The 16,930-nt window shown below is 52.4% G+C and overlaps 1 protein-coding gene across 2 annotated transcripts in view; it reads right to left on the minus strand.

Annotated features, from left to right (window-relative positions):
* Window positions 1–2,938: 2,938 nt before the first annotated feature.
* The window catches only part of LOC117433192 (protein shisa-8-like), a 45,603-nt gene continuing 31,611 nt past the window's right edge, over window positions 2,939–16,930 (minus strand). The window contains exons 3-4 of one of the 2 annotated variants that reach the window (XM_059016380.1): window positions 16,219–16,335; window positions 2,939–5,562 (exon numbers count right to left, since the gene is read on the minus strand). In XM_059016380.1, coding sequence (XP_058872363.1) covers window positions 5,144–5,562; window positions 16,219–16,335 — 536 coding nt within the window. In that variant the 3' untranslated portion in view covers window positions 2,939–5,143. The remainder of the gene's footprint in view (window positions 5,563–16,218; window positions 16,336–16,930) is intronic. The other variant, XM_059016381.1, reaches the window with a different exon arrangement.

Here is a 16,930-nt window from a genome sequence, read left to right on the forward strand (position 1 = left end):
CATAGATTGCTCCAGTAAAAACCTAAAAAACTCCTGTATAAATGGGTAATTGTATGTAAAAAATAATGTGATATCTGTATAATGTGAAATGATGTGATATCTTGTAACAATTGTAAGTCGCCCTGGATAAGGGCGTCTGCTAAGAAATAAATAATTATAATAATATATGGCATACACATACTGTTGTGTCTCTGTTACTCCTGATCTTTCATCGTATCTTGATTCTAGATGACATACGCAGTCACAATGTTCCAGAATTTCAACATCCTAGCCGTGTATTTAATGTGTTAGGCCTTGTTTTTCACTGTATTTAATGTGTTATGTCTTGTTTTTGTACTGCATCTTGTAAAGCGCTTTGTGATGGAGGTCCACTGTGAAAGGCGCTCTATAAAATAAAGATTGATTGATTGATAGACAGACAAAACAGGTTTGTTCAAATATTTATTTTGTATCAAGTTACAAACAGCAGGCTTGAAAAACAGGTGCTTTCAAATCCATTTTTAAATTTGACGAATTGACATAAAAAAAGACATAAAAAGCACAGGAGACAGAAGATCTGTCAGTTACAAAGACGTCATCGATCACTATTCAATCAACAGAATTGACAGCATTGCTGTAACGAAGACTGAATCTTTATTGCAGGCGTGTTAGTGTGATAGTTGAGTTTGACTACATAGATACACTGCCCGGTGACTTTATTAGGACGTGTCTGTCTCCCCGATTGGGGTTGGCATCGCCCTGGTGTGGGGCGTGTTCCCCTGGCACACCCTTGGTCCCTCCATTACTCTGGAAGGCTAACAGTTTCTTTAAGCATCAAGTCAGCCATGCTGAGCCCTGACGGCTCAATAATGCACCCCATCCACCATGCCAGAATGATAGAGACTTCTTCAACAGACACCGCGGGGATCTGAACCCCACTGTCTGAACGATTCATCATCACCATCCTCTGCCTGCCTCTCTGTGCTGAATATGAACGACAGAGACGCCTTCCAGCACCTTGTGGAGTCGAGACCACATCAAGGCTGTGATCAGAGCAAACGGTGACCCCATATCGGGGGGTGGGGGGTCCTATTAAAGTGGCCAGGCTTGTGTGTGTGTGTGTGTGTGTGTGTATATATATATATATATATATATATATATTTATACACACTCTGTGCAAGCAGGTTATTGTATATAAATACATGTATGAACACCATAACAAACATCTTTCTTTAAAATGATTATTATTTTTATTATTATTATTATTTATATACTGTAAAACATGTTTCAAAGCAATACCGTTTATTTATATATACATATATAATTACAGTAAATCATGACAATTTTACCTGTATGGTTATTTTATTGTTGTAGTTCTGTTTTCAAATAAAATACAGAGTCAGAAATCCAAGGCAAAGCTTATCGAGGAAATGTAAGTCAGTCAGACAAACGTTTTGGCTAGTGCCTTTGTCTGCTTGTCTTTTGTTATGTTATGTCTTTTGTGAATTCTACTTCCATTGTGAGGTTTCAGTCAATTATACAGCTCTGGCCAAACGTTTTGCCTCACCTAGAATTTTAGGACTGAGACATAATTACAAAAAAACGATATCATTTATTTATTTTATTTAACATCATGATGTAATCAACGAAACTACAAAGTGATATCGCTTACCGGAAGCCATAATAGTAGTACAGCAGTATTTCATGTTAGATTTCGAAATGTCAAATTTTTCGTTTAGTATATTGAAAACTACAAAGCGGTGTGTAATTCAATTTGTCAACGTAACATTATTCAGCAGGTTTCATTCCACTTTATGAAGCAAAATGAGTTCATTCTATATAGAGGGTGATGCAAAACTTTTGACCAGAGCTGTAAAACCCCATTATCTGCTAAACAAAACTGAACACATTTTTCAATATATATATATTGTACACCAGAATTCACATATAAGCGTCTTCAAGATCGTATTGCTATAGTAGTAAGGAGACTGTACTGACAGGTCATTAAAACACAGTTGTATCATATTTTATTTATAAAGGTTCACAATAAAATCGACAAATATCAAAAACCCTGGTTATACACCAGAACCAAGCTATCTCAGAGTGGTTATTTACATTGGCAAGACTTTTTTTTGATTTACAGAAAGGAAAAATGAATGTAGGCACAGCACGTCTTTTCTTTACATTTTATAGTTTTTGTACTGCAATATAATCTATTTGTAATTGTAATTGAAATGTATTTGCTTACGATTGTAAGTCGCCCTGGATAAGGGTGTCTGCTAAGAAATAAATAATAATAATGGAAATAAATAATATAGAAATGGCAACGACCGTTGAATAGTCAAAATCCACTAGAACTCACTTAGAACCTTCAGGAACCATTGGGAACTCAATAGTCTGATCTAGAACCTTGACAAAACACCTTAGGAATACAATGGTTCAAACTGGAACCATTGAGAACTCAATCGCCCCAATCTAGAACCTTCAAGAACACTTGAGAACTCAAGCGTTCAAGCCTCAAGATCATTTCACAACTCAATGTGGAACTTTTCAAGAACTCTTGAAAAGTCAACAGTTTAACCTAGAACCTTCTTGATCCCTTCAAAAAGGAAATATAATTAATAATCATGCGTAAACCCCAATATTCATACTTGCAGCTTAGAAACATTTAACCCCAACACAGCGCAAACTAACTCCCAAGATTGACAAACAGAATGAATGATTAGAAGCCCTTTTTGGGGAAAAAAAATGATCAGAAATAGGAGAATGAAATGATTCGTCGCCATTGCAAATCGACATGAAGTGCTTGGTCTTGCAGGTTCCAGTTTCTCATAAAATCATTATATCATTTTTATGATAGAATGGATACAAAATAAAACTTTGCCAAGACCCCTTTATATATATATATATATATATATATATATATATATATATATATATATATATATAGGCTCACTAGCCTCCCATTCCTGCCTTTCATCTCCCTCTGGAAGCCTGGGTTCCAATCTGGGGGGCTAGGTGGCACAGACAGATAGTGGAGCTGAGTGTAATTCACATCACAAAACATACAGTACCTCACAATGGCAGGATTGTCAGTCGCTGATTGTTCTCGACTCGTGGTGTTGGGGGGGGGGGATATTTACAGTGGTTGCCACGACAATCGCTTGAACCAAAAGTGCCAAGCTTTATCTACAAAGACCGATGAAGCAACGCATGTAGCCCGCAGTGCCTTTCTACACTAAGCAAAACACAAGAGCGAAATGAACGGCTGAAATTGCCATTGCAGAGGGACAGAGTGAAGCAATGTGGCTCTAGTGGAGCTGAGGAGGGACTGGGAGGGAGGGAAGCAGTGTGGCTCTGGTGGAGCTGAGGAGGGACTGGGAGGGAAGCAGTGTGGCTCTAGTGGAGCTGAGGAGGGACTGGGAAGGAGGAGGGAAGCAGTGTGGCTCTAGTGGTTAGAGCTGAGGAGGGACTGGGAGGGAGGGAAGCAGTGTGGCTCTAGTGAAGCTGAGGAGGGAGGGAAGCAGTGTGGCTCTGGTGGAGCTGAGGAGGGACTGGGAGGGAAGCAGTGTGGCTCTAGTGGAGCTGAGGAGGGACTGGGAAGGAGGAGGGAAGCAGTGTGGCTCTAGTGGTTAGAGCTGAGGAGGGACTGGGAGGGAGGGAAACAGTGTGGCTCTAGCGGAGCTGAGGAGGGACTGGGAGGGAGGGAAGCATTGTGGCTCTGGTGGAGCTGAGGAGGGACTGGGAGGGAGGGAAGCAGTGTGGCTCTAGTGGAGCTGAGGAGGGACTGGGAGGGAGGGAGGGAGGTAAGCAGTGTGGTCTGGTGGTTACAGTATTCCATTACAAGCTCACAGACGTTAGTTCAGTGACAGCAGGCTGTTCATTTAGATTCGCTCCACAGACAGCTTGACGAGTCGCACTGATTAGTGAATTTCATTCAATGTCCTCGGAGAAGCACAGCAAGGCGGCACTAAGCTGTGCCCGGGTCCGGCTGGCCAATATGCGCACAGCGCCCTCGACAACCTAATGGTGCTGCCACCCCCTGCCATAGCAAATATATTACACAGGAGAGGCCACACAGCACTGCCTGGCATCCACCAAAAACCAAGCCAGAGAACCGAGGCCAGGATGTCACCCCTTCTGTATTCGCTGGCTCTCAGATCCCGATTGTCTCGTAATACAAGCAGAGACTGGTGTTTGCTTATTTTGGGATGTTTAATGCTGTGGTATCCACTGTCTGTCTGTCTGTCTGTCTGTGCCACCTAGCCCCCCAGATTGGAACCCAGTCCTCCAGAGGAAGGTGAAAGGCAGGAATGAGAGGCTGGTGAATTAGCCCACCGTCCTAGCCTCATTTCTAAATGGAACTTGAAACACTCAAACATCTACATTGATCCAAGACTCAACCACACAGAAAAAAGCAGAACGCATTTCAAATCAAATGAAGGGGACGACTTGACTTGCATCATTTTCACGCCTCAATTTAATTTTGCTAAGTTGTAAATATGTATTCACTTCTATTTAATGGACTGTTAATAAACCAATCCTTTCAGTCATCTCAACAGGAAATAGTTCAGAACTTTATAGAGCATTTGATGGTTCAATCATTCTGAGCAGTTCTGGGTTCTCTTGCTCCTCCAATATTGAGTTCATTCCATTCAGATCATGTGATCTTTCAATTCAGCCCCGCCCACTATCTCTCTCTCTCTCTGTCTGTCTGTATAAATGTAGAGTGGGTGGGGCTAATTGAAAAGTCACAGTGTCAGTGCCTGGCACTTAGGATTCTCCAGACAAGATCATAGCCAGCTAAAGACTGATTTTACAGAGTGGCTCTAGTGGTTACAGCTGAAGAGGGACTGTGAGGGAAGCAGTGTGGCTCTAGTGGTTACAGCTGAAGAGGGACTGGGAGGGAAGCAGTGTGGCTCTAGTGGTTACAGCTGAAGAGGGACGGGAGGGAAGCAGTGTGGCTGTAGTAATGCTGAGGAGGGACTGGGAGGGAGGGAAGCAGTGTGGATCTAGTGGAGGTGAGGAGGGACTGGGAGTCAGTGAGTGTGGCTCTAGCAGTTACATTAGATTACAAGTTCACAGACACACATTTGCAGCCTGTTAATTCAGAGAAGACCACAGCACTTACTGTACTGTACTGAACTGGGCTATAACTGGTAGTTTAGACCGTCACTTCAGTCTTGCTGTTAGTTGAGAATTGTCTCTTGGCAGGCTGCATTGGGGGGCGCCCGTACCCCAAGGGCTGGTTAAAAAGCTCAGGCAGGTTCTCAATACTGAACTGACGTTTGTGGTTGAACACCTGACGCCTGTTCTGCTGTTGATGCTGGGGGCGGGGCTGCTGATGCGGGTGGTTGTGGGTGGTGTCCCAGGCTTTGAAGGCGGAGTTTGAGGTCAGGGGATGTGTCACCTTGGAAACCTTGGACTTGGGCTGGGGGGAGGGGCTTAGCGCAGCAGCCAATGGGGCGTGTAGGTCTTGGGCCTGGAGGAGGGGCTTGTCCTTGGGGTGCAGTCCGAGTGGCTTGGGCTGAGGGGCCCGGGCTGCCATTGGGTAGTGCTTGTAGTATTGGCTGCCGGCCGTTTCTGTGAGAGAGAGAGAGAGAGAGAGAGAGAGAGAGAGAGAGAGAGAGAGATATTTTTGTTATAATCATAAGACACATTATCACCGGACCTCCTTTAAAGGAGTGCTGACCATCTTCAAAATCCATTCTCTTAATTCTTATTAGCTTTATTAACAGGATCACTGGCCCCTCCCTTTAAAGGAGCGCTGACCATCTTTAAAATCCATTCTCTTACTCTTATTAGCTTTATTAACAGGATCACTGGTCCTTTTTAAATGGGGACCATTCTTAATAAAGTGGCCAGGCACATGTTTGTAATAAGATAGCCATTCGTTACTAGGGTTCATGATTCTTACAAAACAGAGACTTTCTGATCTCTATAGTAATATTCTTTCTTGATGGAAAATACCCTGTTTTTCAATGTGAGTCTGTGTTGAAAACTAGGTTGCACCTCTTCTGAAAATTGATTTTCTTTAAGCTGTCCTAAACTCCTAAACAAAAGCCAGTTAGGTAATTAAGCGAGTGCAGATTTAAGTTCCTAGCAGTGTTTTAATGATGCAGTGTTCAGAGTGATTGAAATTGCTCAAATATTGTTATATAATTTGGCAAAGTCTGAGTTGCTTCGACTGAGTTCAGGAGCTGCTCTTCAGTTCTAGTTGCCTGCTGTAGACATGTGTAACACAGGCTAGATCCGTGTTTAGGGTCCTCATTAAAAAATAATGGGGGGCCTTATTCACTGTGTCTGTCTGTCTACGAGGAACACAAAACTGCCTTCATTTCGCACCGATCTTCACCTAACTTGTCTCTTACACTCCTAGAATACGATTGCTGAAAAAACAGCCACTCAGATTGATTCCAAACCTCATAAAAAGGCAAGGGACCATAGCGAAAACTAAACTATGAGTCCATTCCAATATATCTCATTCATTTCCATCTAATAATACTTAAGAAGTAATTAGGGGCTGGACAGATGTCTATACAAACTCAGAATTCAGAAGAATCCAATCTACAAGAGACTGCCCTTTAAATATTCTGTAAATACCATTGAGGGTCGATTTTTTATGAACTGAGTTCTGTTTTAAATTTATTTTAGCTAACACTTTCGCAGGTATGGAAGTTCCTGGCTGGGTGCAAGCAATGAGACGGGTCGCCAGTGTGTTTTCACCTCTGTTTCTGACAAACGTCCAAATTCACGCTGCGAGTCACAAGGCCCTTGACTATTTAATTAAGTTATCAGCATCTGTCAAGCAGCGTGAGTTTCCTTAGGGTTGAATCACAGCCCAGTTTCAAAACCCTCTTATTAATATCAACTTCCACAAGTGTCTGCTTCCCTCCCTCACAGTCCCTGCCCAGCTCCACTAGAGCCACACTGCTTCCCTCCCTCCCTCCCAGTCCCTCCTCAGCTACACTAGAGCCACACTGCTTCCCTCCCTCCCTTTCTAAATAGTTTACATATTTTAAAGTTTAAATATCTGTTCTTTGATTTTCACAAGCAATTAATAATCACCACACAAGGTAATCTGTAAAAAAACTGAGTCAAGCTCTAGTTTGGGCTCTAGTGCCTTCATCAGTGTTATTGAAGCTAAAGTGAGTCAAGCAGACAAGTATTTGGGCTCTGGTTCCTTGATCAGTGTTTTTGAAACTAGAGTAAACTGAGTCAAAAAGGTGCTTCATTTAAATTTATCGGAAACTACTATAATAGGGGATCTGCGAGCCAGCAAATACAGAAGGGGCGACGTCCTGGTCACAGTTCACTTGCTTGCTTTTTGTGTAATATATTTGCTATGACAGGGGGTGGCAGCACCATTAGGTTGTCGAGGGCGCTGTGCGCATATTGGCCAGCCGGACCCGGGCACAGCTTAGTGCCGCCTTGCTGTGCTTCTCCGAGGACATTGAATGAAATTCACTAATCAGTGCGACTCGTCAAGCTGTCTGTGGAGCGAATCTAAATGAACAGCCTGCTGTCACTGAACTAACGTCTGTGAGCTTGTAATGGAATACTGTAACTACCAGACCACACTGCTTCCCTCCCTCCCTCCCTCCCAGTCCCTCCTCAGCTCCACTAGAGCCACACTGCCTCCCTCCCTCCCTGTCCCTCCTCAGCTCCACTAGAGCCACACTGCTTCCCTCCCTCCCAGTCCCTCCCCCAGCTCCACTAGAGCCACACTGCATCCCTCCCTTCTGAGCTCTAACCACCAGAGCCACACTGCTTCCCTCCCTCCCTCCCAGTCCCTCCTCACCTCCACTAGAGCCACACTGCCTCCCTCCCTCCCAGTCCCTCCTCAGCTCCACTAGAGCCACACTGCTTCCCTCCCTCCCAGTCCCTCCCCCAGCTCCACTAGAGCCACACTGCATCCCTCCCTTCTGAGCTCTAACCACCAGAGCCACACTGCTTCCCTCCCTCCCTCCCAGTCCCTCCTCACCTCCACTAGAGCCACACTGCTTACCTCCCCCCAGTCCCTCCTCAGCTCTAACCACTAGAGCCACACTGCTTCCCTCCCTCCCAGTCCCTCCTCAGCTCCACTAGAGCCACACTGCTTCCCTCCCTCCCAGTCCCTCCCCCAGCTCTACTACAACCACACTGCTTCCCTCTCTCCCAGTGCCTCCCCCAGCTCCACTAGAGCCACACTGTGTCCCTCCTTCCCTCCCAGTCCCTCCTCAGCTCTAACCACTAGAGCCACATTGCTTCCCTCCCAGTCCCTCCTCAGCTCCACTAGAGCCACACTGCTTCCCTCCCTCCCAGTCCCTTCTCAGCTCCACCAGAGCCACACTGCTTCCCTCCCTCCCAGTCCCTCCTCAGCACCACCAGAGCCACACTGCTTCCCTCCCTCCCAGTCCCTCCTCAGCTCTAACCACTAGAGCCACACTACTTCCCTCCTCCTTCCCAGTCCCTCCTCAGCTCCACTAGAGCCACACTGCTTCCCTCCCAGTCCCTCCTCAGCTCCACCAGAGCCACACTGCTTCCCTCCCTCCCAGTCCCTCCTCACCTCCACTAGAGCCACACTGCTTCCCTCCCTCCTTCTCAGTCCCTCCTCAGCTGCACTAGAGCCACACTGCTTCCCTCCCTCCCTGTACCTCCTCAGTTGCACTAGAGCCTCACTACTTCCCTCTCTCCCAGTCTGTCCTCAGCTCCACACTGCTTCCCTCTCTCCCAGACCCTCCAAGACCCTCCTCAGCTCCACTAGGGCAACACTGCTTCCTCTCCTCAGCTCCACTAGAGCTACACTGCTTCCCTCCCTCCCAGTCCCTCTCCCAGCTCCACTAGAGCCACACTGCTTCCCTCCCTCCCAGTCCCTCCCCCAGCTCCACTAGAGCCACACTGCATCCCTCCCTTCTGAGCTCTAACCACCAGAGCCACACTGCTTCCCTCCCTCCCTCCCAGTCCCTCCTCACCTCCACTAGAGCCACACTGCTTACCTCCCTCCCTCCCAGTCCCTCCTCAGCTCCACTAGAGCCACACTGCCTCCCTCCCTCCCAGTCCCTCCTCAGCTCCACTAGAGCCACACTGCTTCCCTCCCTCCCAGTCCCTCCCCCAGCTCCACTAGAGCCACACTGCATCCCTCCCTTCTGAGCTCTAACCACCAGAGCCACACTGCTTCCCTCCCTCCCTTCCAGTCCCTCCTCACCTCCACTAGAGCCACACTGCTTACCTCCCCCCAGTCCCTCCTCAGCTCTAACCACTAGAGCCACACTGCTTCCCTCCCTCCCAGTCCCTCCTCAGCTCCACTAGAGCCACACTGCTTCCCTCCCTCCCAGTCCCTCCCCCAGCTCTACTACAACCACACTGCTTCCCTCTCTCCCAGTGCCTCCCCCAGCTCCACTAGAGCCACACTGTGTCCCTCCTTCCCTCCCAGTCCCTCCTCAGCTCTAACCACTAGAGCCACATTGCTTCCCTCCCAGTCCCTCCTCAGCTCCACTAGAGCCACACTGCTTCCCTCCCTCCCAGTCCCTCCTCAGCTCCACCAGAGCCACACTGCTTCCCTCCCTCCCAGTCCCTCCTCAGCACCACCAGAGCCACACTGCTTCCCTCCCTCCCAGTCCCTCCTCAGCTCTAACCACTAGAGCCACACTACTTCCCTCCTCCTTCCCAGTCCCTCCTCAGCTCCACTAGAGCCACACTGCTTCCCTCCCAGTCCCTCCTCAGCTCCACCAGAGCCACACTGCTTCCCTCCCTCCCAGTCCCTCCTCACCTCCACTAGAGCCACACTGCTTCCCTCCCTCCTTCTCAGTCCCTCCTCAGCTGCACTAGAGCCACACTGCTTCCCTCCCTCCCTGTACCTCCTCAGTTGCACTAGAGCCTCACTACTTCCCTCTCTCCCAGTCTGTCCTCAGCTCCACACTGCTTCCCTCTCTCCCAGACCCTCCAAGACCCTCCTCAGCTCCACTAGGGCAACACTGCTTCCTCTCCTCAGCTCCACTAGAGCTACACTGCTTCCCTCCCTCCCAGTCCCTCTCCCAGCTCCACTAGAGCCACACTGCTTCCCTCCCTCCCAGTCCCTCCCCCAGCTCCACTAGAGCCACACTGCATCCCTCCCTTCTGAGCTCTAACCACCAGAGCCACACTGCTTCCCTCCCTCCCTCCCAGTCCCTCCTCACCTCCACTAGAGCCACACTGCTTACCTCCCCCCAGTCCCTCCTCAGCTCTAACCACTAGAGCCACACTGCTTCCCTCCCTCCCAGTCCCTCCTCACCTCCACTAGAGCCACACTGCTTCCCTCCCTCCCAGTCCCTCCCCCAGCTCCACTAGAGCCACACTGCATCCCTCCCTTCTGAGCTCTAACCACCAGAGCCACACTGCTTCCCTCCCTCCCTCCCAGTCCCTCCTCACCTCCACTAGAGCCACACTGCTTACCTCCCCCCAGTCCCTCCTCAGCTCTAACCACTAGAGCCACACTGCTTCCCTCCCTCCCAGTCCCTCCTCAGCTCCACTAGAGCCACACTGCTTCCCTCCCTCCCAGTCCCTCCCCCAGCTCCACTAGAGCCACACTGCATCCCTCCCTTCTGAGCTCTAACCACCAGAGCCACACTGCTTCCCTCCCTCCCTCCCAGTCCCTCCTCACCTCCACTAGAGCCACACTGCTTACCTCCCTCCCTCCCAGTCCCTCCTCAGCTCCACTAGAGCCACACTGCCTCCCTCCCTCCCAGTCCCTCCTCAGCTCCACTAGAGCCACACTGCTTCCCTCCCTCCCCCAGCTCCACTAGAGCCACACTGCATCCCTCCCTTCTGAGCTCTAACCACCAGAGCCACACTGCTTCCCTCCCTCCCAGTCCCTCCTCACCTCCACTAGAGCCACACTGCTTACCTCCCTCCCTCCCAGTCCCTCCTCAGCTCCACTAGAGCCACACTGCCTCCCTCCCTCCCAGTCCCTCCTCAGCTCCACTAGAGCCACACTGCTTCCCTCCCTCCCAGTCCCTCCCCCAGCTCCACTAGAGCCACACTGCATCCCTCCCTTCTGAGCTCTAACCACCAGAGCCACACTGCTTCCCTCCCTCCCTCCCAGTCCCTCCTCACCTCCACTAGAGCCACACTGCTTACCTCCCTCCCTCCCAGTCCCTCCTCAGCTCCACTAGAGCCACACTGCCTCCCTCCCTCCCAGTCCCTCCTCAGCTCCACTAGAGCCACACTGCTTCCCTCCCTCCCAGTCCCTCCCCCAGCTCCACTAGAGCCACACTGCATCCCTCCCTTCTGAGCTCTAACCACCAGAGCCACACTGCTTCCCTCCCTCCCTTCCAGTCCCTCCTCACCTCCACTAGAGCCACACTGCTTACCTCCCCCCAGTCCCTCCTCAGCTCTAACCACTAGAGCCACACTGCTTCCCTCCCTCCCAGTCCCTCCTCAGCTCCACTAGAGCCACACTGCTTCCCTCCCTCCCAGTCCCTCCCCCAGCTCTACTACAACCACACTGCTTCCCTCTCTCCCAGTGCCTCCCCCAGCTCCACTAGAGCCACACTGTGTCCCTCCTTCCCTCCCAGTCCCTCCTCAGCTCTAACCACTAGAGCCACATTGCTTCCCTCCCAGTCCCTCCTCAGCTCCACTAGAGCCACACTGCTTCCCTCCCTCCCAGTCCCTTCTCAGCTCCACCAGAGCCACACTGCTTCCCTCCCTCCCAGTCCCTCCTCAGCACCACCAGAGCCACACTGCTTCCCTCCCTCCCAGTCCCTCCTCAGCTCTAACCACTAGAGCCACACTACTTCCCTCCTCCTTCCCAGTCCCTCCTCAGCTCCACTAGAGCCACACTGCTTCCCTCCCAGTCCCTCCTCAGCTCCACCAGAGCCACACTGCTTCCCTCCCTCCCAGTCCCTCCTCACCTCCACTAGAGCCACACTGCTTCCCTCCCTCCTTCTCAGTCCCTCCTCAGCTGCACTAGAGCCACACTGCTTCCCTCCCTCCCTGTACCTCCTCAGTTGCACTAGAGCCTCACTACTTCCCTCTCTCCCAGTCTGTCCTCAGCTCCACACTGCTTCCCTCTCTCCCAGACCCTCCAAGACCCTCCTCAGCTCCACTAGGGCAACACTGCTTCCTCTCCTCAGCTCCACTAGAGCTACACTGCTTCCCTCCCTCCCAGTCCCTCTCCCAGCTCCACTAGAGCCACACTGCTTCCCTCCCTCCCAGTCCCTCCCCCAGCTCCACTAGAGCCACACTGCATCCCTCCCTTCTGAGCTCTAACCACCAGAGCCACACTGCTTCCCTCCCTCCCTCCCAGTCCCTCCTCACCTCCACTAGAGCCACACTGCTTACCTCCCTCCCTCCCAGTCCCTCCTCAGCTCCACTAGAGCCACACTGCCTCCCTCCCTCCCAGTCCCTCCTCAGCTCCACTAGAGCCACACTGCTTCCCTCCCTCCCAGTCCCTCCCCCAGCTCCACTAGAGCCACACTGCATCCCTCCCTTCTGAGCTCTAACCACCAGAGCCACACTGCTTCCCTCCCTCCCTTCCAGTCCCTCCTCACCTCCACTAGAGCCACACTGCTTACCTCCCCCCAGTCCCTCCTCAGCTCTAACCACTAGAGCCACACTGCTTCCCTCCCTCCCAGTCCCTCCTCAGCTCCACTAGAGCCACACTGCTTCCCTCCCTCCCAGTCCCTCCCCCAGCTCTACTACAACCACACTGCTTCCCTCTCTCCCAGTGCCTCCCCCAGCTCCACTAGAGCCACACTGTGTCCCTCCTTCCCTCCCAGTCCCTCCTCAGCTCTAACCACTAGAGCCACATTGCTTCCCTCCCAGTCCCTCCTCAGCTCCACTAGAGCCACACTGCTTCCCTCCCTCCCAGTCCCTCCTCAGCTCCACCAGAGCCACACTGCTTCCCTCCCTCCCAGTCCCTCCTCAGCACCACCAGAGCCACACTGCTTCCCTCCCTCCCAGTCCCTCCTCAGCTCTAACCACTAGAGCCACACTACTTCCCTCCTCCTTCCCAGTCCCTCCTCAGCTCCACTAGAGCCACACTGCTTCCCTCCCAGTCCCTCCTCAGCTCCACCAGAGCCACACTGCTTCCCTCCCTCCCAGTCCCTCCCCCAGCTCCACTAGAGCCACACTGCATCCCTCCCTTCTGAGCTCTAACCACCAGAGCCACACTGCTTCCCTCCCTCCCTCCCAGTCCCTCCTCACCTCCACTAGAGCCACACTGCTTCCCTCCCTCCCAGTCCCTCCCCCAGCTCCACTAGAGCCACACTGCATCCCTCCCTTCTGAGCTCTAACCACCAGAGCCACACTGCTTCCCTCCCTCCCTCCCAGTCCCTCCTCACCTCCACTAGAGCCACACTGCTTACCTCCCCCCAGTCCCTCCTCAGCTCTAACCACTAGAGCCACACTGCTTCCCTCCCTCCCAGTCCCTCCTCAGTTGCACTAGAGCCTCACTACTTCCCTCTCTCCCAGTCTGTCCTCAGCTCCACACTGCTTCCCTCTCTCCCAGACCCTCCAAGACCCTCCTCCTTCCCAGTCCCTCCTCAGCTCCACTAGAGCCACACTGCTTCCCTCCCAGTCCCTCCTCAGCTCCACCAGAGCCACACTGCTTCCCTCCCTCCCAGTCCCTCCTCACCTCCACTAGAGCCACACTGCTTCCCTCCCTCCTTCTCAGTCCCTCCTCAGCTGCACTAGAGCCACACTGCTTCCCTCCCTCCCTGTACCTCCTCAGTTGCACTAGAGCCTCACTACTTCCCTCTCTCCCAGTCTGTCCTCAGCTCCACACTGCTTCCCTCTCTCCCAGACCCTCCAAGACCCTCCTCAGCTCCACTAGGGCAACACTGCTTCCTCTCCTCAGCTCCACTAGAGCTACACTGCTTCCCTCCCTCCCAGTCCCTCTCCCAGCTCCACTAGAGCCACACTGCTTCCCTCCCTCCCAGTCCCTCCCCCAGCTCCACTAGAGCCACACTGCATCCCTCCCTTCTGAGCTCTAACCACCAGAGCCACACTGCTTCCCTCCCTCCCTCCCAGTCCCTCCTCACCTCCACTAGAGCCACACTGCTTACCTCCCCCCAGTCCCTCCTCAGCTCTAACCACTAGAGCCACACTGCTTCCCTCCCTCCCAGTCCCTCCTCACCTCCACTAGAGCCACACTGCTTCCCTCCCTCCCAGTCCCTCCCCCAGCTCCACTAGAGCCACACTGCATCCCTCCCTTCTGAGCTCTAACCACCAGAGCCACACTGCTTCCCTCCCTCCCTCCCAGTCCCTCCTCACCTCCACTAGAGCCACACTGCTTCCCTCCCTCCTTCTCAGTCCCTCCTCAGCTGCACTAGAGCCACACTGCTTCCCTCCCTCCCTGTACCTCCTCAGTTGCACTAGAGCCTCACTACTTCCCTCTCTCCCAGTCTGTCCTCAGCTCCACACTGCTTCCCTCTCTCCCAGACCCTCCAAGACCCTCCTCAGCTCCACTAGGGCAACACTGCTTCCTCTCCTCAGCTCCACTAGAGCTACACTGCTTCCCTCCCTCCCAGTCCCTCTCCCAGCTCCACTAGAGCCACACTGCTTCCCTCCCTCCCAGTCCCTCCCCCAGCTCCACTAGAGCCACACTGCATCCCTCCCTTCTGAGCTCTAACCACCAGAGCCACACTGCTTCCCTCCCTCCCTCCCAGTCCCTCCTCACCTCCACTAGAGCCACACTGCTTACCTCCCCCCAGTCCCTCCTCAGCTCTAACCACTAGAGCCACACTGCTTCCCTCCCTCCCAGTCCCTCCTCACCTCCACTAGAGCCACACTGCTTCCCTCCCTCCCAGTCCCTCCCCCAGCTCCACTAGAGCCACACTGCATCCCTCCCTTCTGAGCTCTAACCACCAGAGCCACACTGCTTCCCTCCCTCCCTCCCAGTCCCTCCTCACCTCCACTAGAGCCACACTGCTTACCTCCCCCCAGTCCCTCCTCAGCTCTAACCACTAGAGCCACACTGCTTCCCTCCCTCCCAGTCCCTCCTCAGCTCCACTAGAGCCACACTGCTTCCCTCCCTCCCAGTCCCTCCCCCAGCTCTACTACAACCACACTGCTTCCCTCTCTCCCAGTGCCTCCCCCAGCTCCACTAGAGCCACACTGTGTCCCTCCTTCCCTCCCAGTCCCTCCTCAGCTCTAACCACTAGAGCCACATTGCTTCCCTCCCAGTCCCTCCTCAGCTCCACTAGAGCCACACTGCTTCCCTCCCTCCCAGTCCCTCCTCAGCTCCACCAGAGCCACACTGCTTCCCTCCCTCCCAGTCCCTCCTCAGCACCACCAGAGCCACACTGCTTCCCTCCCTCCCAGTCCCTCCTCAGCTCTAACCACTAGAGCCACACTACTTCCCTCCTCCTTCCCAGTCCCTCCTCAGCTCCACTAGAGCCACACTGCTTCCCTCCCAGTCCCTCCTCAGCTCCACCAGAGCCACACTGCTTCCCTCCCTCCCAGTCCCTCCTCACCTCCACTAGAGCCACACTGCTTCCCTCCCTCCTTCTCAGTCCCTCCTCAGCTGCACTAGAGCCACACTGCTTCCCTCCCTCCCTGTACCTCCTCAGTTGCACTAGAGCCTCACTACTTCCCTCTCTCCCAGTCTGTCCTCAGCTCCACACTGCTTCCCTCTCTCCCAGACCCTCCAAGACCCTCCTCAGCTCCACTAGGGCAACACTGCTTCCTCTCCTCAGCTCCACTAGAGCTACACTGCTTCCCTCCCTCCCAGTCCCTCTCCCAGCTCCACTAGAGCCACACTGCTTCCCTCCCTCCCAGTCCCTCCCCCAGCTCCACTAGAGCCACACTGCATCCCTCCCTTCTGAGCTCTAACCACCAGAGCCACACTGCTTCCCTCCCTCCCTCCCAGTCCCTCCTCACCTCCACTAGAGCCACACTGCTTACCTCCCCCCAGTCCCTCCTCAGCTCTAACCACTAGAGCCACACTGCTTCCCTCCCTCCCAGTCCCTCCTCACCTCCACTAGAGCCACACTGCTTCCCTCACAGTCCCTCCTCACCTCCACTAGAGCCACACTTCTTCCCTCCCTCCCAGTCCCTCCTCAGCTATAACCACTAGAGCCACACTACTTCCCTCCCTCCCTCCTTCCCAGTCCCTCCTCCCCAGTCCCTCCTCAGCTCCACTAGAGCCACACTGTTTCCCTCACTCCCTCCCAGTCCCTCCTCAGCTCTAACCACTAGATCCACACTGCTTCCCTCCCTTCTCAGCTCTAACCACTAGAGCCACACTGCTTCAATGTGTTGTAATGCATCATTACTCACCCACTGCTTTGAGTGAGGTGTATCTGTTAAAGGGCGACCCAGGAATTGATATGGAAGTGGTGAGGTTATTATGCGCCCTCATCAATCCCAGATTTGCGTTGTTTAAATGCCCGTGATCTGCAAGAAAGAAAGAAAAACTTACCAACACCACATTCAAAGGCTCAGATCATAATGGGAGTGATTGGGGGCGGTCGGCACAAGCCCCTGATTAGAATAAGATCAGTCGTATTGTCACAATGGCAAGCTCCTGATTGGAATAATAAGATGAACCATACTGTGATATTAAAAGCCTGCTGTTCTGTTTTCTCTTATGGCAATTTCAATGGCAGCCATCAAAAAGGTTAAGCAAAGGTTCTGTTCTTTTGACACGTTTTGCCTGATTCCCTGAGCATCTCTCAGCCCTTCGGTTTCAATTAGAGATGATCATGTCAGACAGATCCCGGTAAGGATGCAGTGGAGTAGAACTGACTTTAATGGCGTGTGATTCAGAAACCAGTGAGCACTGGACTGGGTGAACTTTCTGGTAACGGAGGGTATTTGTTACGGTCAGTGATTTCTTATCATACACTGCTGCTCTTAATGGAGTGCTGACCATCTTTAAAATCCATTCTCTCACCTCTTATTAGCTTTATTAACAGTATCACTGGTCCCTCCCTTTAAAGGAGCGCTGACCATCTTTAAAATCCATTCTCTCACCTTTTATTAGCTTTAT

This window comes from Acipenser ruthenus, chromosome 52 (genome assembly GCF_902713425.1).
Source record: "Acipenser ruthenus chromosome 52, fAciRut3.2 maternal haplotype, whole genome shotgun sequence".
NCBI classification, from domain to species: domain Eukaryota; kingdom Metazoa; phylum Chordata; class Actinopteri; order Acipenseriformes; family Acipenseridae; genus Acipenser; species Acipenser ruthenus.